General features: G+C 42.7%; 1 protein-coding gene across 1 annotated transcript in view; it reads right to left on the reverse strand.

The window, feature by feature from the left end:
* Positions 1-26,942, reverse strand: part of LOC119398389 (zinc finger CCHC domain-containing protein 7) — a 39,061-nt gene that overhangs the window by 9,061 nt on the left and 3,058 nt on the right. Inside the window, exons 2-6 of the mRNA XM_037665348.2 lie at positions 23,824-23,957; positions 15,830-15,991; positions 12,996-13,031; positions 5,439-5,534; positions 1,190-1,286 (exon numbers count right to left, since the gene is read on the reverse strand). Of these exons, the coding sequence (XP_037521276.1) occupies positions 1,190-1,286; positions 5,439-5,534; positions 12,996-13,031; positions 15,830-15,991; positions 23,824-23,957 (525 nt within the window). The remainder of the gene's footprint in view (positions 1-1,189; positions 1,287-5,438; positions 5,535-12,995; positions 13,032-15,829; positions 15,992-23,823; positions 23,958-26,942) is intronic.

Consider the following 26,942-nt stretch of genomic DNA (forward strand, 5'->3'; position numbering starts at 1 on the left):
AATTTCAGGTCCAAAACAGCATTAACTGAGCCCCCACCTCTGCCACATCTTTCATCTCCATGTTGGAACCAGCGTTTTCTTGAGTTAATACATTTGCGACCGTAGCCGAACTTGAAAGGCAGCTTTGCCGCAATGCGGGGGTGTGATGAGGTGAAGCATATTGAAAATAAAATCTAGGGACCACTTCTAAACGGACGTTGACTGTGTCTTGGCTATGTTCAACCGTAACGGAGCTTGAAAGGCAGCTTTGCCGCAATACGAGAGTGTAATGAGGTGAAGCATATTGAAAATCTGAAAGGGGCACTTTCAGTCGGACATTGACTGTATTTGTTTTTGGGAAGTTCGAATAGTTCGAATAGTAAAATTCCAGTGCGAACTGAATCGAATAGCAAACACTATTCGAAAAATATTCGAAATTTCGAATATTCGTACACCCCTAATTTTTATGTAAACAACCAACCGCCACCTACGTCACGAGTTTATGTTGGCTGCCATGATCCTTGCAAGCGCTCTCTCCGAGCAGACCTTTCCAATGGAAAGACTTGCACGGGAGTACAAAGGCTGACATCCTTGCCTCGGCAGTGCATTTTTTGGGGGTCACACATATTTGCAACATCCCAGAGGGGATTATAGCAGCACCCAGGGAGCCTTCGCAGAAAAGTTGTCCGCACGGTGCTCATGTGAATGCGGTTCTGTGTGCTCACATAGAGGTATGTATGCATGAAAACCATTCTGGGTGCCGCCTCACTCGGCGCTCTTTGAAACCAAAATTGCAACTGGGCTCTATGAAACAGTCTCTAAAAAATTAAGCATTGTGCGCTCGAGCCCACAAGATTTGCAGCCGTGGTAAGTGGGTCGTTAGCTACTTATTTCAACAGAAAAAACAAGATGTAAAATTTTTGCGACAGTACTCCTTTAAACTTTTTTATTTTGTTTGTTCTTTATGTGTTTACTACTTTAGTTACCTGTTACAGCTTATGGAACATGCAAGCATTTGACTATTACCACAACGCATTACCATTCAGGTCTGTTCCAAAGAAACACCACTAGAGTTTTCGATCCTTTCCACTCAGCATTATCTGTAGACTGAGCAGTATGCAGCTGCATCTATTATATAGTACTCATTTTTAAAGTGCACATTACAATACCAACAGCCAGCAAGAAAAAAATGTGTTCAATATGTGCTTACCTCTCAGCACAAGTGGGGGCGGCTCAGGGCGATATAGGTCCTTGTATGAAACAACGAAAGGTGTTGATGGCCGCCCACGCTTTTTCTGCTGGCATTGCTGTAAACAAAATGAACTATAAACTTCTTTTAATGAACAGTCCTCAGAAAGATACCTAGCAAACAACATAGTAGTAGATAACTGCTGGAATGCACACTTAACATTTTCAACTGGCTAGGTTTGAACTGACATTTTAGTGGAGGCTAAAGGAGAACTTCTTCTTGGCCAAGTTGGTATATTGCTTACTGTACTGCACACAATCTCAAAAAGGTGGCAGGCAGGTATGATGTTCCTCTGGTTTTCTCGGCCCCCGTGAAGCTGTCTCAGCTCTGCCCTCGCACCTCCGGTGAGGTAACCGCAGGCTGTGGTGTAAAACACGCTACTGCTTACACCATATGTGAGACAGGAGTTGTGTATCAAATCCCACTGACGTGCGGCAAGTATTATGTTAGACAGACTGGCCGCTGTCTAAATATACGAGCCAGGGAACATGACTGAAATCTAAAGAAACAAAATGAACTTGCGCATCTTCCTGCGCACTGTAAGGTCTGCAAATGTGAACCTAGATTTCATGAGGTAAGGATTCTGGGTAAGAGCAAGCATCAGACAGCATGTGAATTAGTGAAGCTATTTACACTAATAAGTTAGGTGGTGAATGTATCAGTGACACGACGATACAGCTGCGGTTGTCAGAGATTAGACCGTTTGAGAGCTGGATATGTTAGGCAGTGTTGTTGGCTATTCTGCGCATGTGTGTGTCACACGTATATGTACAACCTGTTTCATGTTCGAAATAAATCAATTGGAAGTGCCGCCCACGTTGTCGTTTTCATGTCTTTCTTGTGTGTGTTGTGTTGTTTTCAGAATGTCATACAGTAAGTGGAGGCTAACTTTTTTTTTGGGGGGGGGGGGGGGGGGGAGGCAGGACTAAAGCCCCTATACCTTCGGAAAAGTACAGCTTTCTCTTGATCTACGCCGCTTTCTCCTCTCCACGCCTCTGATAGGGCGGCTGCGGTCACATGGTAGCGCGTGCCCTCTTTCTCGGTATTTTGGTTGAACGCTCCAACGTGCCATGTGCTGTGTCTTCGCCCCGTGTGAAGTGCACGAAGTGTGAAGTGCACGTGTACGTCTCGCTCGTTTTGTCGCGATGCCGGGTTGCTGTGCGTTTGGCTGCCATAACCGTGACACCCAAGGGCAAAAGTTTTTTGCCATTCCTCGTGGAAACGAGAATGCAGGTCGTCACAAAGACTGGCTCCACAGAATAGGCCGAGCAAACTTCGAGCCGAGATCGGTGCGGCTTTGTGAGGTATGTGCTCGTGCATTTTAACTCGTGACAGGCGTCTTGCTTTGCCGTGTGACATATGGAGTGTATTACTTACTTAATGTCACGCGAAATTTTGTGTAATTTGTCATGCACCAAGACAGTCACTTGCTCGAGCAAGTGACTGTCTTGAACACCAGATGGTCGAAATTTCCGGAGCCCTCAACTACGGCGTGCCTCATAATCATGCCGCGGTTTTGGCACGTAAAATCTAACATATTATTAACTGTGAAAGAACGAGTGTCGTGCACTACAACACTAGGTTGTGTTCCACACATTCTACTAACCTTTCACTGTGATGTGCGGATGGAAGGGCGAAGACGGAGCGAGCATCGGAATGAAACTGCAATAGCAAAAAAAAAAAAAAAAAAAAAAACCTAGCGCGCAGAATTTATCGAAAGCCGTGCATTTTCGTGCAGCTCCTCCATCATACTGTCTAACTTGGCGAACCACTTCTGGGTGACAGTCAGAACTTTCTGCAAATTTGGAACATGAGCGGGTTCAGCGAACCGCAGCTCATCAGCCGACGTGTCATCATGAATTATTGTGTCACACATTTAGTGCATAAGTTTCAAAATGCTACAAATGGCATATATCACCTGTGCTGTACCTTTGCAAAATATCTTGCATTGCATAAAAGTACGGCAATAAAAACATGTTTCAGAAAGGTATGCTCGTTGAGTGGGATCTTTAATCGAACTGCAGCTGCTGAAGATGTCCGTTTGAAATGCGACGCTTCAATAGAGTGAGTGGGTTAATGTCGTTGGTTTTAGCATACTGGCTTTAAATCTTCATTTATTGGTTTAATAACTTCATTTATTGTCAGTTAACATACAAGCATCATGCATACGACAATGGGTGCAAGCTGCTCCGCACAGGCCAAACGTCCCAGAACGGCGTACTGCGACCACACGTCGTTGGGCAGGCAAAGGAGATAATAATGATACATGTGTTTTTACGAGTCAAAACCACGATATGATTACGAGGCACGCCGTAATGTAGGGCTCCGGAAATTTTGACCATCTGGTGTTCTTTAACGTGCACTGACATGGCACAGTACGCGGTGCCTCTAGCATTTCACCTCTATCGAATTAATTCCGACCACCGCGGCCGGGACCGAACACGCGACCTTCTGATCAGCAGGCAAGCGCCGAAACCGCTACATCACCGCGGCGGGCAGGCCGAGGAGATAGTAACATATGTGAAATGTCATGAAGTTTTGATCGGGCACCTTCATGGAAATTGCAGGCATTGCTGCAGTTATATATTATAGAGATAGTTTATACGCACGGGAACTATTCCTTCCCAAACGGTGTGGCTTGAAATCACAGCTGCCAATGTAAATATTTCTTACCGATGCAATAAATAGCGCGTCGTGTTTACAGAATTTTATATCAACCTTTTTTAAGTAAACCCAGTTACCGATATCCGCGCCAGATACACAGGGAAACTTTACGCTCCAAAAAGAACTGTAAACGACGTGCAATTTGCTACAAATTGTACATGGCTTGCAGCAGCTCTTCTGGAACGCTATAAGGGAATTAGATGGTGCACACACCCACACCAACTGAGAAAATGAACGCAGAAATAAAGAGAATCATTACACACAGCCGTATGCGAGACATGGCACGCGGCCACGGCTGGACTAGAAAGGCTGTGGCTAAAGTGGCAGCGCCAGCGCAACCGGCCTGAAAGCTGCACGCGTCCACGTGGAGCGTTCGAGGGGGCGCCGCCGTCGCACGCGAAAGATGCGCAGGAGAGGAGGCGGCGGAGGGGAGAGCAGATGGCGGTACTTTTACGAAGCATAGGGGCTTTAGGCAGGACCTTTATGTCATTCCGGTGTCCATGCTAAACACACGTGCTTGCACACAGTTCAAGCACATAGCTTGCGGGGATTTGCGTGCCCTGATAGGGCATTTACACACCACAGCAGTCACATAGTTTGTAAGCCAGCTTCCCCGTGGGGCACGGGTCAAGCTGAGATGGCGCCAGTGTAGCAGCGTGTGGCGCCACGCGATGGCAAAGGTACGCGGAGCCATGAGGAAAGGGCCTCTTGGTCCTTGGAGCGCGTCACGCGCGGTCGTCCCTTAAGACACGGGATGCTCAACTAGGATGATCCTGTGGACTCCTTCCCATTCTCCCAAGTGTGCCTCCGTTCGTGAGATACGATCTATGAATGACATAGACATAGGCTTGGGTTTCCGGCAGAGCAATCTTTACTTGCTTGTTATCCTGCCGTGGCGAGTCAAACATAGCATCATCAATTCTGCAGCACATCACATAAGCCTGCTATTGGTTGTATAATTCAGCGAGCGGGCTTGCTATATAAAAGGTGCAAATAAATGCCTTTTTGTTGGTTTGCAGTACTGTGTACAGTTTCCCATGTTCCTTGAGCGCAAGAGACCACACAAGCTTCCTTGTTCATTCAAGTGCTTCCCCCACACTCCCCAATTTTTTTCAACAGTTCATTAGTGAAGAATACAGCTTTCAATGTAGTTGTAGACATAGCTACTGTGCGCATTCAATTCAGTACAACTGAATATATGCATATATGGCCATATTTGCTGTTACCTGGACCTCCCATTTTGGACACCACATACATGCCTATTCCATATTGGCATAATGGGCATTACATGCATAATGCAATTTACATTTTATGGTATTAGTACTATATGCGAAGAGTTACAGCACAGATAGTTACCAGAATCTCTACAAACATGAATAGACAATGAAAGCTGTCCAATGAGTTTTGACTGCAGCAGTAGTCATTCAGTTGACAGAAACCAACTGAGCCAGAAAGACGCACATACCAATTCCTTATGCAACTTGCGAGCTGTGCAAACAGAAAGCAACAACGACACGCAATAGTACTCTTCCTGAGTTGGACTCACATGGCCATAATGTCCTTGACGGGCACAGTTGTAGCAGAAGCGTTCCTCTGGAGGCCTTGTCTTAAGTTGAACTCGCACAATGGGACCATCGTCAGTCTAAACAAGAAAAAAACAAACATGGCAATGCTGATCAGCTCAAACCACAAACTGAAACAAATTATTCCTTATTACGGTGTGGCTTGGCCAGGGTTACCAGATTTGGCTACTCTGCGCCGAACTGGCAACCTTTTCAGGATGTTGGAGGGAAAACTTTTGCCTTGGCTACTTGGCAACTTTTGAAATATGTGGCCTATTATAAATACTAGACAAAAATATATGTAGCTCATATTACATAGTAACTTTAGCAAATATTTAGGGCACCTAACAACCACGGCACTTCCAGCCGTGGTCTTTTTCAAGCATGTCAATCATGATCACCAATCCAACGTAGGAACTTTCATTTCATCTATGGGATCCAAGAGTTTTTATGTGGGTAGCTGCAGCTGGAATCGAAGCTATGATGTGTGCAAGTGGAAGAAATCAGCGTGTGTTAACCAGGCATAGATTTCCGGACAAAGACGCACGACTACAAAGATTTGTCCAAGAGAAACCCCAAGACACGTCTTGCAAAGGGTGCAGTAAAGCTGCTTATCCTGCTGAGATCAAACGCAGAGGCTCTGCAAGTTTTCCAAGTCACAAACTTCACCAAAAGTAGCCTTAGACACAGAATGCCTGGTGGTCTCCCAGTCTCAGTTCTAAAGATAAAGCTAACACTGCATCTGAGGAACATTACCATGCAGCTTCAGCCTCAATATCCCCCCAGAGATTGCTAAAATGAACTCAAACAATTACACCTGCTGCGATTCAAACTGTGTGACAATTTTTAGTGTGTGGTAAATAGTTATGTAACATGTTAATCAAATTGATGTTTGCTTTAGTCATCTATATGCTTTCCATAATTTTTTTTTCACTGTTCTTAAATTTACTGAAAGCAGTTTTGGCTGTGATTACGTCCTTGTAGTAATACAATAAAACATATTCAACATTTCTAAATAATGTGGCTTCTTTTTGCGGCTACATTTTTGCCTCTGGTCAAAGTTGGGTACTTTTTCGGCTGCTTTTCACATTTTCTACCTGGCAACCCTGGGCTCAGCTTCATTATGGAGCAAGAAATGTAATCTTTTTAGGAAATAAATTTCGTGGTTTCCACACATAATCGCACTGCTAAAGAGCAGGCTGCTCACTTGAGCCATGAGGCATTAGAGTTTTTCAACAGTTTCCACACAGTGAAAAGCTTTGCGAGCAACCCGACACATAAATTTTTTTTTCAGTTTAAACCAGTAGTTTAATTATCACAGTACATCTATAATAAAACAAACATGCACTATATACTTCACCAGTATGAATGCTTCCATAAATAAATAAATTCTTGGGTTTTACATGCCAAAGTCACAATCATATAATGACACATGCCATAGTAGGTACTCTGTAGCGATTTGAATCACATGGAGTTTTTCACATGCACCTAAATCTAAGTGCACCAACAATCTTGCAGTTCATCCCCCCCCCCTCCTCTCCCTTGAAAGGTAGCCGACATGGTTAGAATTGAACCACGGCACCATAGCCACTAAACTACCCTTGAGGGTGACACATGCTAAGACCGTTGGTGCCTGATAAGCCTCTCCATCATGGCCACTGAAACAATATGAGAGCCACCAAAATTGGGAGTCACAAGTTCATCTTCAGCACCGACGCAGCAACTCTTCAACATTACTTGCAGCTGCAGATCATTTACCGGAGCAATGTGGAAGGAGCTTTGCCAGTTTCCACATCACACAGAGCCACGAATAATTCAGTAAGTGCTAAATCTTCAAACAATGATTTTGCACATACTGTTGTTCTGTTCTTCCTCAAATTTCACAGATATCTCACATTTCATTGTCGCTATCTTTCAAAGTAACACTAAGCACAGCTACTTGCCCAGCTTGTAAAAAAAATTGTGAACCTGCACTTGCCTATGAAAAAACCATTTGCTACAAAAGCGGCGCTTACACAGATCTGTGTCACTGCCTGCCGGCAACTGTGGAAAGCAATCCCTCTCTGGAAGAGTTGTCGTGTAGGCAAAGAAGGTGATTTTAAGATGCTGTTTTGGCTTATGGCAAAACAGAGAAGACACATAGCATCATAGATTTTCTGTTTAGTAACAAAACAAGCAACATAACGTTGAGATCATGGAAGTGGACGAAACGGCATACTCAAATGAACTTCCTTGCCTATGTGGCAACATTTCCTGAGCAGTGTTGCCTTCCACAGATGCCGGCAGGTGGTGGACCAAATTTGTGTGAGCGCAGTCTGTAGCATGTGGTTTTTCCCCTAGACGGATGCAAGTTCGCAATTTCTTCTTAAAAACTGGGCAAGTAGCTGTGCTGGGTGTCACCACAACAGTAATAACAAAATGCCAGCCTTCGGTAAAACTTGAGCAAGAACAGGGCAACAGTAAATAGAAAATATTTTTTGCACATTTTAAGAGAAATATGCATGGCTCTGACTACTGCAGTCAGTACAAGTCTTCCTCATAATGAAAACCCTTAGGAGGTCGTGTTCTAACACCAAAGTCTTCAGCTGTGGGTACTACTAGCACCTTATTCCATGTTCCCATTGCATGTCGCCGGAAAGCATGCGCTCCCATTTCCTTCCCTTAACGCGGGCGCAATGATCGCTGACTGGTGGCGGGAACGAACAGATCATGCGGAGAGGAAGCACCACGCCCCTTTCCTACCCCTTCCATCCCGCCACTTGGCACCGCACACTAATCCTCGTTTCCCTGCTTGCGGGAAAGGGTAATCGCCTCTCTGCGAGGGAGACAATCCTCGCAGAAAAGCGAGGCGAGAGGGGATAAAAAGTCCACTTGACAGAGAGACGGCCCTCTCTTGTGCCAGCAGTCGAGCTACTACAAGAAGGACCCGTGAGCTGCCGTCGATCGACCATAGGAGTAAGCTTACCCTTTGGTTTACACAGAGCAGGCTCTAAGCAACATATTCGCATTAATGATAGCACAGCAATAAAGTGCTGTTTGTTGACTTGGCCCGGTGCCTTATTCGGCTGAACCCGTTGTAGCTGTGATTACTCGCACTACGGGAAGGGGACATTGACATGTGCACAGAAAGATTGTGTGCGGCTGGAACCGAAGCTATAGGCTTCAACACCAGCCGTGCATAATGCATACCAAAGTGATGTTCTGAATGAGCACAAGAAATTTCCCTGGACAGCTGCAGCACAATATAATGCTTGTTTACAAGTATATTAATACCTTCAATTAAAACTGGCTCATTTTCCAGATATCAAGATCAACTAAACTCGTCTTTCAAAAAGTAACAATGGATTGCAAGCAGTGCACGTTTACATAAAAATATACTGAAAGCAGAAGGGCCTTCAAGTAGATTGATAAGCTTGTTTTCCTGAACTAACGACAGTTGGACGAGTTGGTAATCATGCATAATGAAATTAAGCATGGAAAAAAATGACAACACAGAGGAACGAATAAGACAGGACGAGATGCTGCCGTTTTTCCTGCACTTTATTTCATAATGCTTGTTTTCTTGCTTTGGACGACAGACAAGGTAGAATTGTTTCAAGGTATCATTTATAAGGTCCTTTCAGACTTGTACAAGAATCTTCATAAATACATTTCAGATAAGTTACCAAGTATTGCAAAAAAAAAAGAATTTAATTAGCATACAAGATACAGAATAGTGTCTGTGTAGAGCACAATATACTCAGAAAAAGTATTTCATTACTTTAAAGATACTCCCAAGACATATATTCTTGTGAAATTCGAGAAGAACGAGACAGCCCAATGGCAAATAGTTTTATTAGCCTGTAAGATAAGTTGTTTCTCAAACTGCTCATTCCAGAGTTTTCCTTCAGTATGTTTCTTGAAAAAATGGCTTTACAAAGAAGTTCGTAAAGCACAGGGCATTTTAAAACAGCTGTGACTCCTCTTGTCGAATTTTCACAAAGGTAAACAGATAGCACATCAGCAGCCGAAAACCTTTTGTCTTCAACAGGCATTGACTCTGTGAAGAAAAAAAATTATTCTTCTCTGATGCAGAGAGCTGGTATCTTGGCGACTTGAGGGTAGTTGCGAGGGGTGGTTGTGTAGCGATTTCATTCCTCACAATCTCGATGGCTTTTTCTCAGACTTTGCTCAACCCTTGACAGAGTACGCGAACCTGGGCAAGCTTGAGGCACAAAGGAATAGTGCCTGTAGTGGCCAGGTAGGCTGATCTTGTACTATCCTGATAAGTGATTAGAATTTTTGAAATGCTCCTCTCTCTCAGAGTACTTTCAAGATGCCAAAATAATCTGTAGAGTATTTGAAGAGAACAGTAACTATGGTAGATTACTTAAGATATGTCTGGACTCTATGGGCCAACTTGCCCAGGAAGGTACACTAAGGAAATGGCAACATTAGAATGAAAAAAAAAAAAATACGTGTATCCACACTATGTGTTGGAAGCGAAGTGAAGCTTTCATGGAGCAGTTAATGAAACGTTATATAAATAATCATATTCTGGACAGCGTTTTGTACCATGGTGATCACATGCTAGCCAGGCAAGACACAAAGACCCCCACCTGAAGACCAAAACGAGTGTCCTTTATGCTGTCTCTCGGATTGGCATGCTTTGCTATGACATTGTCTTTAGGCTTGATGCCTCTCCCGACGATCTCATCGTCGGGAGAGGCCTTCGTCCTGCAGTGGACATAAGACATGCTGCTGCTGCTGCTGACGATGATGATGATGAAACTGCACTTAATTAGGTGAGAGATTAAACAAGGAGACTCTCCAAACCCCAGAAAAGGAAGCATAGAAAGGTATACTTCGTTAAAATTGAATGTGCTCTTCACAAAATTTACTTGTTGCAGTGAGGATATTCAGTTCTGTATGTTGCATTAATGCATAATTGCACTGAAGAAAACAAGACTATCAGCCAGCACATGTTTTGAGGAAAAATGGAGGAAAGATAACAGCAGCGGGAAAGCCGAAGAAAGAGGCAGAGAGAAATAAACTTTAATGATTGACCACGCTTCCTTCTCCAACTCGAATCCAAAGGTGTGTGGCCTAGCTGGTTTTCGGGGTCCTGCATCATCTGCAAAACCCCCCATTGGTCATCGAATGCTTCTTCTGGTTGCGCTTCATCCTGCTCACTGTTGCAGCCTGGTAGTGGTGGCGGTGGTGATGGTGGTATATTCGGGGTATGTATTCCTGCCCCCCCCCCAGCACCATAAGGCACAGTGTTTTGGGAGTGTTTGGCAGGCAGAATTTGCTGTCCCACCCGTAGGGACCCTGATACATGGCGTGCAGCAGTGTTCTGCGTGGGTACGTACCAGCATGGTGTCTTCTTTAGGTCACCACTTGTTCCCTACTCAGCCAGGCAGCAACAGCACTGCTTCCTGTAGTGCACCACGATCTCTGCACTCCTCCGGTATCCACTCACCCTCATCACTACAGCTGTGAGTCCATGTTCTGTGTGTGTCGGAGATGGCTCAGTGCACATGATCTCATGCCGCGGCGGGTGCCACCTGGTTCCTCTTGAGAGACTCGGTGTCCCAGCATCCAGAGAATGCTTGTTTCTTCTAGTATTTTAGCATCTCAAAAGCCCTGTAGTGCTGTTTTACCAATCCTTCCATTCATGTACCTTCTGTACACTTCTTGCAAGTCTGTCATCATTATAATAATAAAATAAATAAGAAGCTTTGCTTTGAAACTAGGTAACACAACAATGGCAGAACACAGCACCACCATGGAACATTCAGAAGATGCCAACCACAGGACTTAATTTTGAAGAAACCAAAACCCTGCATTTCACCACTGTTGCGGTGGATTGGTAGAACGTTTGCCTCCAATGCAGGTGGTGCTGGGTTAGATTCCCAGTGCCATCGGGAACCCATCAGTTTTTTTAATGGGTACAAGAGCACTGCAACCATACGCTCAGTTGTGTATGGGCTCTCATTTCGAAAGGTGGCCCCATAAATATCCACAAAGGTCTCTGGGCACACACTGTCCAAATGGGTAAGCATCCAACGCTGCTATAGGAGGCAGAGAAATGATGCCGCTGGGTATGTACTAGTAAAAAAAGTACATGCAAATGCACTTCCAGCCCAATGTTTGGCAGAACAAAGTTCAGCCTATATGAAGCCCCCTCCTCTCTACTATCACAATTTTTTATAAAGCTGCACTGCTGGCCATCCCCATCCAACTAACAAAGCATGCAATTGACCCCCAAATATATATATATGTGTGTGTGTGTGTGTGTGTGTGTGTGTGTGTGTGTGTGTGTGTGTGTGTGCGCGCGTGCGTGTGTGTGTGTGTGTGTGTGTGTGTGTGTGTGTGTGTGCATATTTATATGTATATATGCCTACATATATGTATATATATATATGTATATATATCTTTTTTGTTTGTGGACATTCTTCACCTAATAATTACCCCACTAGACCGACAATTATGTCAAAATGGTTGGCTTCCAATTCATATCTACTTGCAAGTACATACACAGAATTTGTGGATCTGGCACAATTTCTGAGAATCCTTTTTCTGCCTAAGACCCCAGTAAGCCCAAGTGGACTACATCTGAAATTTTAAACTGTGCACCACGTTATTTTTTTTAATGATCTGCTGCACCACCGTTGCTGCTGATGCAGGCCACTCGGAAGGACGCACGATGAGAAAAGAACAAAAAAAAAACATGGCTGATCCCTCTGTCATAGAAATCGGTATAACACGAAAGCGAAACGTGTCTTCACAGACATAGTTGAGCGTTTGTTGTGCATCCTTTTGTCTCAAGCGCGAAGGAATGAATGCTACAGCAACAAATTGTAATGTCACGTGAAGAACGGCAAGCAGCTCGAAACTTGTAACGCGCTGTTCAAGCAGAAAGGGCGCACGGAACGAGCATACACAGGATGAGTGCGAACTGTCATAGTTGTAACTTATTTCTGTGTGAGCAGCGCGCTCCTTTCGCAAAAGTGGCCGCTGCAGTGAGCAAAGTGACCTTCGTGCTCTCAACGCAAACTTGCGGTGAGAGCACAAGACGTACAAACCACCGCTATCATGAGATAAGCGCGCGCACGAGCGACCACGCCCTGTAGAGGCGCGCGCTGATCCGCGTGGGGCGACGACCTTTAAAGCGAGCTCTTCGAACCCTTCGCGCCATCTCTCTAGTGATAACGAAGACACGCTGATGTACCACCGATCTCCGAGTACAACCACCAGCAAATGGTGTATATAAATAGCTCGCTGTTAGCATGGCAAAGAACATGCTGTCTGTGGCCGAATCGTTTTGCGACCCGCGCTGCGGAGCGAGGGGATGTAAGTTCGACTCCCGGTGACGGAACTTTTTCTTTTGGTATTTTTCTTTGCCAACTGTTAGTCTTTATATTTTACAACGTCATATCCGTGACAGAAATACATCAGTGGAGCCGTGGTGGACCCCGTCATAAAACACTTTCGCATTAAAATGGAAAGCGTAGAACCTGGTGAGGTGTCTTCAAGTGGATCAATGCTCACAAACTTACCGTCATGTGATAACGCCGCCACAGATCAGGACAAAGCTGCAAAGAACCAAATAAGGGCTTTGCTTGAACAAAACTTGCACCACATACACACATGCATGCATCTGGCACTTAGATGACATTAAAAGAAAATTAAATATCCTCTGGGTGATTCACAACTTGCAGTATAATTTACCAGTAACTTGACAGTAAATATTATGTAATCTCAACTTTTCATTTAATAGTACATGTGTGAATTGTAAGTAGTTTACCAGCCTCAGAAATAAACTATAGCAGTAGAAAAAGTAAGGATAAGGGATGGCTGGCAGCCTTTACAAGGAGTTTAAGGGGCAAGTACAAAGTCTGAAGGTTTAGAAAAAGGTGGGGGCCGTCAAGTACCTTTCTAAGTACAATAATAAAGTATCGCCTTTTGTGTTGCCTAATAAATCTCCTTCCATAAAAGTTTTTTGAATCCCAAGTGGAATTCAAAGACAATACTGCATCGATGCGTGCCTTTCTTAATTTGTGTACGGGTGAGTGCTCAGCTACAAAAAGGTATATATGGCAGGGTGGCAAGGCACTGCCCAACAGTTACATCAGCACTAGTCCCGACCTTGCGTATTTTGCTCTTCTTTCTTTTTCCATATGTTGGCCACTACATCCTGTTCAGGGATGTGCAGAGCTCTCACAACACAAGATGAGCACTAAGATTGCCTTGCATCTCCATGAACTTGGATGTCGCCTAACAGACCAATCAGAGCACACAGCACACAGTGAACAAAGTCTTTACAGAGTCATCATGGCACACCATGGTGGCTGAAGTATTTATGCTCCAACAAACGCAGCTATGCACAACTGCAGCGTGCACATAGGCTTGTGTGCTTTAAGGTCTGTTTGAGCTATGCAAGCACAAGGTGCAGACTAGCTGTGTCCTGCACTAACTTTACCGATGGATAGTAGCCAAATCTAGATAGTGCATTCTTTAGACCAATCAATTAGCTCAACATCAAGCAATATCTGCCAAAGTAACTCGCTAGGCATAGCATGGCCTAGCAAAGAGCAAGCAATTTTCTGAGAGTTTCAGCATAATATTGTGAAGTCCCCATTGTATGTACTGCAATAATATTTGGCCCATATGCACACGTGAGCCTCATCTATAGATTGTTAATGTTCTATTAATACATATCTTCAAAAAGTGTTTAAGGTGCCTTTTAAAAACAACAAATTTCAGGATATTACTATTTATTCTCCATTTTTGGCAAGTTCACTATGCTCAAATTTCATCGACTAACTTTTACTGGTTTCAAATATAAAGACACTATGTTTGGTAAAACATACATTTCCAGCAATGATACTGGGCACAGACTAACAGCATTCAAGCTTACATAAAAAACAATAGAATTTTGAACAGAGCCATATTTGCACATACACTAACCAAAGGCTAACCTTGAGAAGCCTGCAATATATTGGCTTCCTATAAAAACAAACTAGTCATACGGCATCACAGAACAGCCCTTAAAACAGAGCACACGCTCATTTTGACATATAATTCTGTGCATTCACTCTGGCACGAATGCGACATTACTCACTGGTATAGCTGGTTGGTCATGGCACTGCTGAAGCACGTAGTGACAAGGGGAGACGTGGGTCTTAAAAAAATTTTCTTTGTTAGTTGGGTTATCTGAATAAAATTTAATACACTTATTCAGTTTTTTTCAGCAAATTACAAATCTTCAAGTAGATTTTTATTAGCTGCATTAGAACAAAAGATATGCAATTTCTGAAAGCATATTTCTTACAGTGCTTTTTGGCAACTTTGCTTTGTCAAACACAAAAATAAAGCGTGTGGTAAGACTGTCAGAAAGGTGGTCTAGCCGATAATGCTAATTTGATTGTTTTCAATGAACTTCGAATGCAAAATGAACTGACGCAAAATAAGTGAAAAACTATTGCTTCGTAACTTTGAGATTATCAAGAATTATTATTTGGTGAACAACATTATAAGAAAATAAATAGCATCATCAGCTAGGCTAGCTTTCTGGCAATCTTGCAACATACTTTGTTTTTGTGTTTAACAAAGAGAAGTTGCGAAAAATCCCACAAAGATTATGCTAAAATACATTGTAGAAATGGCATATCATTTGTTCTAATGAAGCTATGAAAAATCTACTCAGAGGTTTGAGATCTGCAGAAAAAAGTGAATAAGTGTATTAAATTTCATTCAATTCACCCGACCATTAAAAAACTTTTTAAGGCCCATGTCTCCCCTTAAAACAGAGCACATGTTCATTTTGATATATAATTCTGTGCATTCACTTTGGCACGAACAGTGGCACGAATGCAACATTACTCATTAGGATAGCTGGTTGGTCATGGCACTACTGAAGCACTCAGAGACAAGGATGTACAGAAAACATTATTTAGCACAGCGTTATCACATTTTCTTTGTCTCAAGTCTTTATCTCAAAGCCCTGTTCATATATTAATGTACACATCATACATACAATGTGAGCAGCCACAATCTTTCGTTGCCCATTGTCATCATAAGCAGGAGTATTTAACATTTACACTCCTGCTACCAGTGCCAAAAGTACAAAGCAAGGTGCATCTCCACATAGAAATGAGGCTAAAGCAGACACATGAAATGAAGGCATGCTGCAGCAGCAGCTATGTCTATAGTTGATGCATGCTCCTCAAATTGGAAAGAGAGAGATTAGACAATGGAAACTTAGGGGGGAGACTAGAAAGATGAGAAGAGGTAGAAACAGAGCATATGCAACAATCACCAACAGCAAACCTGCATTAGTGACTTAGTACTGACGTGTCACACAGGCAAGAGAGCATGACAGTGTACTTACACTGCCGGGGTGGCCCTTGGTGTAACAAATGGTGCATGAAGGCACATCAGTCTCTTTGCACTCAGCCACTGTGTGACCTTGCCCATAACAACGAGAGCACATCCGTTTGGGACATCGTGCACCATCATGACCCAAGTCTGAGCAGCAGTAGCACACCTTGAACTGAAAAACAGACCACTATATTAGTGCCCACCTTTCCTGTGCTAACACGTTACAGAAGGGTGAAAATTACCACTGAGACAACCTAGTACTACAGCTAAAAGTGGACATGTTGCTGCAGTATGAAGTACCAACAAAATGAGTGTGCTGATGCCAGAGAACAGGGTATGCGTAAGCAGTTCATAATAATGTATAGGAAAATTAAACCAACAGAAACTGATGCGCCATGTGAAAAATTTACGACTCTTCCGGTTGGATACAACACAATGCTACAAGTTGGGTGAGTTATCGTATTTACTTCCTATAATGACTGATGCAATCATTATACCCGTGCCACACGGGCGCAGAAAATGGCATTAACTTCTTGATGCCTTAATATTTAATGCCCATTTGCGCGGTGCCACGCAGGAAAATCAAGTGGCATTCATCTTAATGCCATTCGTCACGTAATGCCTTCGCTAGAACACATTTGACTGAGAAATGCGTACTGTCGACGCCAAAGCTCGCTTAGTGCAATACACATAAAACATTTGAAATAGCATCTATCGCATCAAAAATATTTTATACATAACTTTTGACAGACATCATGGTACTACTCAGTTGCATTATAGCGAAATTCACTTCAGAATTGCTACAACTTCGACATGACAGGTGCCATGTTGGATTCTAGGCTTCGGATTCAACATGCAATGGCCGAAGTTGCTGTGGTCGGTTGCAATGTTATAAAAGACAGCATCGAACTGAAGCTAATGGCACCACAATATGCTTACTTCTACATTTCACTATCCATGAATGCAAAGTAGAGTTGTTAAAATGCGTGTTTGTATTTTATTATTACCATAAAATTGCTCATTTCAAAATTCACTGTTATTGACATCATCAGGTCAAATGCCATTAAATTTAGACGTGTGGCAGCTGGGCCAAAAAAAAATATGTCATTCAGGAATTTAATGCCTTTACTACTGAATGTCATTTTCCATGCCCATGTGGCACAGGTATTAGCCATCAAAAATTAGCTTGATACACTCAACAATTGCTATCCAGGCCAGTGGTGATGAATGAGCACGGCAGCTGAGCCAAGGCTTCTGCAATTTCTTTTGCTGAACCATTTGGTCACAGCAATGCACAGCATGTGTGCACTCAAGATTCTCCTAATCCAACAAGAAATGCAAATGGTTCTATAAACCCAGAAGACATGTGTGTAATATCATTATTTATACTACTGCCGTTGAAAATAGACTGACTAGTACATTAGCAATGAGTTTTTCGCTATGTACTATGACCTTTAAAAATACTGTACTATCACTGAACTGTCAGTGATACTGAACTATCATCAATCTGCTTGGCAAATCTTGGGTTCATATAGTACTTCATACATCTACAGAGACTGCACTGTTGTTACACAGATAAGTACCATTCATAAGTAATATTTTGTTTTAGCTTAGATTGATGAAAGTGAAAACCTTAATTTGCAGGCCACTTCATTTTCTTCATTTAGCACATTGAACAGCCTTCTAGAAAACTTCCCCACATAAATTGCAACCTCATACTTTGCATCAAATGGCCATGAAAGAACGGGTGGGCATTATATACTAGTAAATTATGCACTGTAAATCTGTTTAGTGAAGGGGTATTACTACTGGGTCTGCAGCTACCCACTATAAACAGGCTACAATTATAAAGATTATCTTGTGAGAGAAACAATATGTAGTTGAGGCATATCATGCATGGAAGAAAAAAAAAATCTTGCATCACGCTTACTGGTCCGGGAAATTACTGCTGAAAATGAAACGCTGACACAATTGATAGAAATCATCCGCAGTATACAGCTTATGTCACTAGGCCGAATATTGATAAATCTAGATATTTCTTGGGTGAATTATACATGAGTCATTATTTTGTGCAATTTAGGCACATTTAGTTTAATTTTCATTGACATTTATTTTATTGTTTCATAGCACACACGTTTAGTGGCGGCACTGCGGTGGGTTTCTTTTGTTGAACATATACCCAAGAGGCTACACGACCATCTTGCGTGCACACGAGGACAATGTTCAGCGATAAATGTTACCAAGTTGAGAGGTCAGCATTTGTCCTTTTGCTTCTCTGCTGGCATCCTCATCCCATGATGTGCATCACATAGTGACTAACATCAAACCACCGCACTAACATAAAACTGCACTTGGCACCTCTGGGTGCCAAACGTTATTTAAAAGTACAGCACATCCATTTCAAAGAAACACATTTGCAGACTTTAAGTACAAGTTTTATTCATTGGCAGTATGCTGTTGAACACTTTATAGAACTTTAATCCGCAAATTCAGCCATAAATTAAGGCTCTCGGTAATTAATAAGTCAATTGGGCCTCAGGCAAAATGGCCTTTTCACCTCTGTCATCCAAGACACTTCATAAGTATCACTGGTCTTCTGTATCAGATTTCATTAGAAGGTATTGAATATCCGCATAATTAGAAAAAGACTCAGACTTCTATAACCAGTACTCTAAATAAAAACTAGATGCAAGCAACCCAAAGAGTTAGTCATTTGTTTTGCCATCTTTCCGATCAAAACAAAACCCACCAGAAAATTTTACTTCAACCAACTTTTGAGCAGATGGTACAAGCAGTCTACGGAAGTTTCACAATAACAGATTACATCGGGCATAGCCAGGGGTAGGCAATGGTAGCCAAACAAGTATACACGGGCACGACACTTAGGGGATTAACCCTTTGCGGTCCAAAACCTTTACCCACTTTCCGGCTCTAGCGGTCCGAAACTATTTCGCCAGTTTCTGGCGCCGCGAATAAAAACACAAGCTGTGGAAGAGAAACGCACAGGATATTTATTTTTGCTCCTGCATTCTGCAGGCAACTCTTTTAGTGATATTTGGGCAACGTATGATACCGCTCAAATCATTCCCCTGTGTGCAGGCCAGGGTTATTACTGCAGGTTTCCACCGCCGCCGTCGTCGTCTTCGTCACTCACTTCTGTCGAATCACTGTCATCACTGTCTGGTGGAGGCACGTAATTCTCTTCCTCACTAAAGTCATCCTCGCTTTCGCTAAAAGCACCGCCGTAAAACGCACGCGGTGAAAACGTGGCCATGCTTCTCAGCGAACCGCGCGCGCGAGTGGGTACGCTCTAGGCCCCGTGCTGATCATAGTGCTGCACCCTAGTGTCAAAAAAGTAAAACCTCAACAAACAAAGCTCACTTATTCCTCAAGAGATGGCCCTTCATGTATACAAAAAATGCGCGCGACTCGCGGTGAGAAAACAGCAAAATTTAAACCACGAACACCCTTGTCGGGCGGGGCCCGACAGCGGACCGCTACGGCCGTGTTGCGTTGTCGGGCGCTGCCCGACAACGGACCGCAAAGGGTTAATAATGCATTTCATTTGCTGTAACAAATTACCCAAAAAAAGATAACTGCATGTGCCAACAGTCTGGACATCAATAAGCTGCACAGTAAAGCATGCAGTAGGTTGAAGGGCAACTACAGTAGCAAGCATGTTATGTTTGTAGATAAAAAAAAAACAGAACGCTGAAGGTGAGAGGAAAAATATTCTACATCAGGAATAAGGCTGAAGAGGCGCACACCCTAACTTCCTCTTAAAGGGGCCCTGAACCACCACTAGTGCTTGGTGAAAAAACACTATGGAAAGCAGACACTGCTGTGAACAGCTCAGCCAAATCTTGCAGTCATGCGTGGCAAGGAAAGTTTATAAGTGGAGTGTGAAGTTGCCACTTTCTTAAAGGGGCCCTGCAACACTTTTCCAAGTAATCATGGAATGGCTTGATTAAAAGAGCTCTTTGCCTCACGAATCGACTCCTGCAAAAATGTTTAGAATCCGTCAAGAATGAGCGGAGTTTCAGAGATTTGTCGCACGCATCAGACGCTTTCTCTCTCAGTTCGTACCAGTGAGCGCGCTGAAAGCTACGCAGGGGGGGAACGACAAGGGGGCAAGCAGATGCGTCCTTTCGTCAGTGCGCATCATGACATTGAGCACTTTCTTTTCTTCAATCGCGCGGCTTATTTTCAGTGTGGTCACGAGCACATGCGCGGGCACGTGGCGGCATCCCACAGCCGCCGCAGTAACTATGCGACTGACAATGCTCAAATTAGCCAATGGCTGTGGACACTGGGTTTATGGCGTGGTCATTTGGGTATATGGCATCATTTGTTGAGAGAAGAGGAAACTATTCCTAGCAGACTTTGAAAATTAATTGTAAATTCCAGGCCACGTGCTGCGCTATAATGTTTCGCTCACATGTTCTCAGGAGCCCCGACTACCGATCGGTAGCGTTTTCTGACCACGCTGAAAAAGTGTAGCAGAGTCCCTTTAAACGCTCTCTTTTGATACAGAGGCCCGTCCTCACTCTCTTCAGAGCTGACAGCGTCAGCTCCATTTCATGATAGAGCAGATTGCTGCTATTGGCCGACAGCTTACATAAATCAAGAGCAGCATTGGGACTAGATGTGCTTCTTGCCACAGAGAGCGACCACGTGCCAGCACCACACTCTGTAGTGTGCTAAAATTACACATTAACAACACTAGTGCACACTGGAATCACACCAGAAGTAAGTGAATGTGTTTCACATCACACTCTGACAGCTTCTCTGCCTCATGTCGTCGCTCTCTGCGTAGCTTAAATCACACTCATCAGGACAAAAGGAGAGAACAAGCACTTAAAGAGTGGAACAAATCCCTGTAACTTCACTCATACTTGAAAGACTCAAAAAATGTTTGTGGCAATCGATTACTGAGGCAATAAACTCCAATACTGAGGTAATTCGATGATTACTCAAAAACTTGTTCGGGCCCCATTTAAGGTTTGCAGAAAATGTCTAAAGTGATATGCTCCACAGCATTCCCCTCAATGTTACCCTGAACTGAAATGCAATGGAAAAGCACAAAGATTATGGTTATAATGGTGTGTCATATGCTGTGGATGTGTTGAAATAAAAGTCTGCTACACAAGAGAAAATGCAATCTGCAAGTTCAAGAAGCAGTTTGGCATGTGAAGCTCTTCACTGTTATCGAAACCAGCTCAGCGTTGGCACAAGCAAGACAAATGAAGTGGGGTGGGGAGAAGCCCTGCACTTGCACACCTGGGCACACAAAATTTGCAATGGTGACTGGAATGCTGAAGAAACAAAAATTACAGCAGATCCCACTCACAGAGGAAATCATGTGAATCGGAGTGAGCGAAGTTTTGACGAGACTACAAGGCAAAAATGGCGTGCCACATTAAGAGGCACACAATGGTTTTCGGTGAAAAACACATCCTGTGACTCGCCTATGACTGTCACAGCTATGACAGCATGCAAAGAGCACAGTTATATTCGAGAGAGATGTATACTTGGCGACACATGATCCTCAAGACATTTTGCATGTCTCCATATCACACGCATCGAATTATAGATGGATGAAAGCGTTTGTGGCACAGAGCCTGAAACGATGTCAGATAAAGCAGCATGCTGCAGCTATCCCAAACTAGAATGCGCGTCCCTTCCCTGCCTCTCGCTTTCTTTTTGACCTTTGGTTGTGTATTTACGCTTTCAACAGGTGCTTATGATTGTGGCTGAGGAGTAGAGCGCTGGGTTGCTGGGCGAAGTCGCCACACTCTAATCCTACCACTGGCCTTTTTTTTTCCTTAGTGAAGAAGTGTCTAGTAGGCAGGAGAAAAACCGACCAGCCAGGCTATTTCAGCAATTACTAGTCTAACAGAGCTTAGCATTAAAATGTAATTTCTCAGCAATCTAGGCTCAAAATGCACCAGGCACACGTACACCAGGTTTTTTGTGCAGCTGCACTTTGAAGTGCAGGCATCGTGCAAAGTTCACGAGAAAATTCATTTTTCTTGACAATGTTCCTGAACTTCTGACTGCTGTTACAAGTGATGGTAACTGGCTGCTACTCTCTGGTCACTCAATGTAGCTAGTAGGTTACTTCGAGGCAATTTTATTTTGCTAGGTTATGTGTGTAAGTATACATATATATCCCCTTCAGGCACGAATTATCATGCGCTGTCTGCAAATCCATCACGTTCACATAGCATAATTCCAAGGCATTCAACATTAAATTCCAAGAAAGAAAAATGAAGGAATGTGTAGTTTTGTGTTGTGTGAGTTTCAGTAAATAATGTTAATTAATGTGTAATTAAATATATAATTATTTTGAAATTAGGCAACTCCAATTTTTGCATAAAAATAATCAAATATTATTAGCCCAAAATGCGTACCCAGTTTCCTTTTGACTGTATTTGTTTCGTGCAAAGAAAACCTATACTCTTGACATGGGTCCTGAAATGCGGCACGTCGAACGATCACTGAATATGGTGGTGTCCCCAGCAGAGTGATCCTCTGCAGCAATACGCAGCACAATGAAGTTAAATGACCGCTAGTTGTCCACTCAGGAACGCTGCACGAATGTGCACATGGCGTTTCAAGCCATTTGAAAAAACATGCAATTTGATGTGTACAATTTGATGTGTACAATTGGACACACTGCCGCTGAAGGGAATATATCGGTACACACATTTTTTGTTATGTTGTGACTACTTTATGGTACCCTGAAAGGTGTCTTGAGCTAATTCTCTTGCAAACAGACCAATTTTAAAGATATTCCATGTACATATATGGAATGTTTTTTATATATATACATAACAAACACACCAGGATACTATATTGTCCCTTCTGGTTTGGTTGTTCTCCCTCTCTTCCTCAAGAGCCTCAGTAATGGTACATTAGAAAGTTAAAAACATGAAATACCAAAAGCCCCAGCACCTGGAATGAGCTGATAATTTTACTGCTACAGCAATCATATGGACACATTTCTTACATTCCATATATGACAACTACTGTCGCTCACCTCCCATAATAGTATCACTCCCACCGAGACTCATGTCAAGATGTCAAGAGAATGAGAGATCTATCGAGGAACCCGTTTTTGTCACAACCATATGAAGCCAAAGAAGGCACAAGGGAAGCTTTTGGTGGATTTTAACGGATGCACAGTCATTAAGAGATGAAGGAAAATTCAAATGTAGTTGCAGTTGAATGAATGTGTAATGCAGACAATGTTGGTTTGGCTCCTGCTCGCAGCAAATAGCTTTTTTCCTCCACATTAATTCCACCTACTCTTATCATGACAATAGTATTGAAAGTTGGGCTAGTTGGTACAGTAGCATGTTTGAGTACAGCGCGAGGATCGCCGAAGACGGAAAGAACAGAAGGGACGCAGACAAGCATACAAACAAACATATATCTTATCATGTCTACAACCCAACTAAAAAGTACAAACTACTTTCCCTACGCTTTCCTTGACTTCATTATCTGTTGACTCTATATGACCATATCAAGAAGCCACACTTCGGGACCCATTGATGCAACACTTTGTCTGCGTGAAGAGAGCGCCATTTTCAATATGTGCAAGCTTGAAATCAAGTACTCTATAAAGGAAATGAAAAAGTTAGTGGAATAAGACAAAAACGAATTTTAAGCAATGTATCCAAGCAACATAGCTCTCCCTGTGGAGTTTCTAGGCCACGTAACAGACCAGTTTGATTTGAACGGGTTCAGTGTCAAGCAATGCCACAAGTAACTTTCCCTCAGCTTCAGTGAAAAGATATGTTTCCTTGTTTATGGAATAAAAGAATGCCCATTTCTGTCAATGTGATACACAATCTTTTCATTTACAGCACAAATTCAAAGACATCTTCTGAACAGTAGACAGCTCTTTTAAGCTGTCAAGGTTTACATGAAAGGAAAAAGTGAAAGAAAAAAGTTTTACTTTTACTGACGAAATTGTAATGAGCAACAGTTAAGGCTTACCTTCTTTTTGCGGCAGAACTTAGCCACATGCCCCATTTGATCACACTTGCGGCAGTGGGCTTTCTCTTTGTTGTGATAGCGGAAACCTCGGCTGTTGCGGTACAGGTCTTCAGCATCCACATGCCACAGGTCAGCTGCAATTAAAATACACTGTATGTTTAGCCTCTGAAAGGCCTCAAACATACACTCCTCAGCAAGTGATCATCAACAGCAGCTTGACTATCTGGAACCGTTTAATACTTCACGATGTTCAGCAGTACGCGCTGTCTTACCTGGGACACTATTTTTGTAACTGGACCATGTGCCTATCAGTGTCCACCAGTGAATTCCCATAATGAAAACAAAGTCGATGCCACATAAACCACTAGCAACATGACACAAAGAACAAAGTAACAGATGTAAACAGGCATGAAGATGAGCAGAGCTTTCACATGGTCTTGCTGGTACAACAGAAGTTAGATACAAGTATCTTCGATACTGCCCAGCCTTGATGATGACACTTGAAGGGGATACCACTGATGCAAATGATTAGGCTTACAAGATGGCTGGTTTAACACATATTTGTTCTGTAACAGCCTGAGAAATGAGCCAAAACAAAAATGTCGCATGCCACAAAACAACTGTACTTTCTGGCTACCTAAGCATAGATATGTGTTCATGAAGCGCCAGAACACTGAGAAAAACACTAAGGTGATTAACTGACCCATGGCACCACTGTGATGGCAGGAGGTATTTGCACCTTCACTGTCTTTTTTTTGCTTTGAATGTTGCATGCAACAGTTGCAACAATGCCATGAGCAGTACGCAGAAAATAACAATAACACTGCAATGTCTCTTACAGTATTCCACCTTGCTTTATAATGTGATTCGTACACACTCTGTGGAACACTTGCGATGACTTTCCAAAAGTTCTTTGAGTTCCTTATTGGTCAGAACTTCTTTATTGTGACCGATACTTCACCTGCTTCAGTTTCCAGTCATTGTCACTTTTCCCAATATAGTCACAAGATAGGAATTTTAAGTAAAGAAAGAGGAAAAGTATTGCTAACTTAAATAATTCTGAAAACGGGAAGAAACACTTTAGGCAATGCAGCACACGTAATAGAAGCAAAATGAGACATCACTCACAAGTGCAACTCTGCAGTGCAAGCCGACCCAAGTGCACAACACAGAAATGCCAACAACAATATGCCCATGCATTGCTCTTGACAGATCTGATTTCTCTATGCTTTCCCTCTATTCAAGTAAATGAGTCATGCATTTAACATAAATTGTTCCCTTTTGTAGCAGCACAGAGAACCTCTGAATTGCTAACAACCCAAGTAGATGCTGATATCGCATCTGAGGTTTGTATAAGGAACACAATGAGCCCCAGCTGGAAAGCAGCACACAACTGTCGCCTTTGCTTCTTTCTTTTTTTTTTCCACTTGCTACAGTAGCCCGGTGTCTGTGATGTTGCATAATGAGCTCAAAATCATGCATCAGCAAAAATGTTCAGATTTAGGTGCATGTTAAAGAATCCCACAAGGTTCAAATTACTGTGCAGTCCCCTACTACACAGCACACCTCATAAACATACTGTGGTTTTGGCCCATAATGTTTGCAAATTAATTAAATAAACCTTAAAAATATCTTCTCTAAGGGACACTAAAGGAAGTGTATTAGGACCTGCTAGGGTGGCAGATTCTACTTTAGAAGTAGCAAACATTGAACTTTTGAAATTTTCTAACAGTGTGAAAGCTTTCTTTCCCAGAAAACTGTGTAAACATGATGCACATTGTTTTAATGGAATTCAGTGTTCCAGGGCAACACACAAGCTACTACACATTTTATGGGCTACAATTTAATTTTAAACATCTGAAGTTCTTTAATATGCACCTAAATACAAACTCATGGGAGTTTTTTGATTGCAGACATCAAAGTCTGGCCACAACAGCCGAGAACCAAATTCACAAATTTGTGCACAACAGAAGACCATAAATAATCTTTACTTTCATTTTGCTGCGATATCACATATAAGAGGAAGATGTACGAATGGCTAAGACTGGTCGGTGGCGATTATTCAAAGACAATTACCTTGCATGTGTGAATAAAATGAAGACCCAACCAGTTAGGTTCTTAATATTCACAAAAGGAAAGCAGGCAGCGAGGAGATCGAAGCCAAATCTATGAAAATACAGCCAAATACATAGAGATGTACAATGACTGGTGCCATAATTACCGTGCAAGAAGCTAAATCTCAAGTGTACCTCAAGTATAATATCTGACCTCACAATACCTTCATATTTGCCAAGTTTCACCTTTGCCATCAAACAACCACCAAAAGATTTCTGAGAGAGCAATCTATCTGTCTAGTTAAAATCCCACTTGCCTGTGACGTGCCTTGCTATAGATAATTTCCCATAACATTATGGATGCAATTTCTCACCAACATGGTGCCCGTATGACATCAGTGCACAATATCCATTGCCATCTGACTTTTATGATATAGATATAGCAGAAATTGTGCTGGCATCTGTGGCAAAATCATTGGCGATATCCCCACCCAACTTAGTTGCCCCACTAGGTAAGAGTTGGATTAACAACCAAAGAAAACGACAAGTGGTGTCCTGTGCCAATAAAGAGTGAATACATCATAAAAGCACATGATGCTGTCTCATACATGTTCAATCGCTGTCCTGTTGAAGGCAAAAGCCAAGAAACTGGCCCTAAGAATGTTTTTAGCTTGCAAAACTCACCGAGCAGATTCACTATCTCATGTAATAATATCGAAAAAAGGATTGTGGAAAAAAAGCACTTCTGATGTTCCTGCAACATAACAATCTGTTAAAGATAGACGATCCTTTCCTAATCTGAAATTATCAGGGTGGTGGTGGTATCAACTTTATTTGACTAAGTCAACTGTCCTCAGGGTGGCTCCACATGGGAAGCAACCCTATCAGCACAGGAAACGATGGCCAACTGCTTGTCCCATTCAGGGGGTCTGATGAGTTCATCCCATGTCAGTTTTGAGGGAGCTGGCAGGAGTGATTTAAGAGGGGGGAAACTCCCACATCCCCCCTAGATGTGAGACTACAATTTTGACAGTTTGGACTGCATTGTCTGTTCATGATAACTGC

The sequence above is a fragment of the Rhipicephalus sanguineus genome, chromosome 1, assembly GCF_013339695.2.
Source record: "Rhipicephalus sanguineus isolate Rsan-2018 chromosome 1, BIME_Rsan_1.4, whole genome shotgun sequence".
Classification (NCBI taxonomy): domain Eukaryota; kingdom Metazoa; phylum Arthropoda; class Arachnida; order Ixodida; family Ixodidae; genus Rhipicephalus; species Rhipicephalus sanguineus.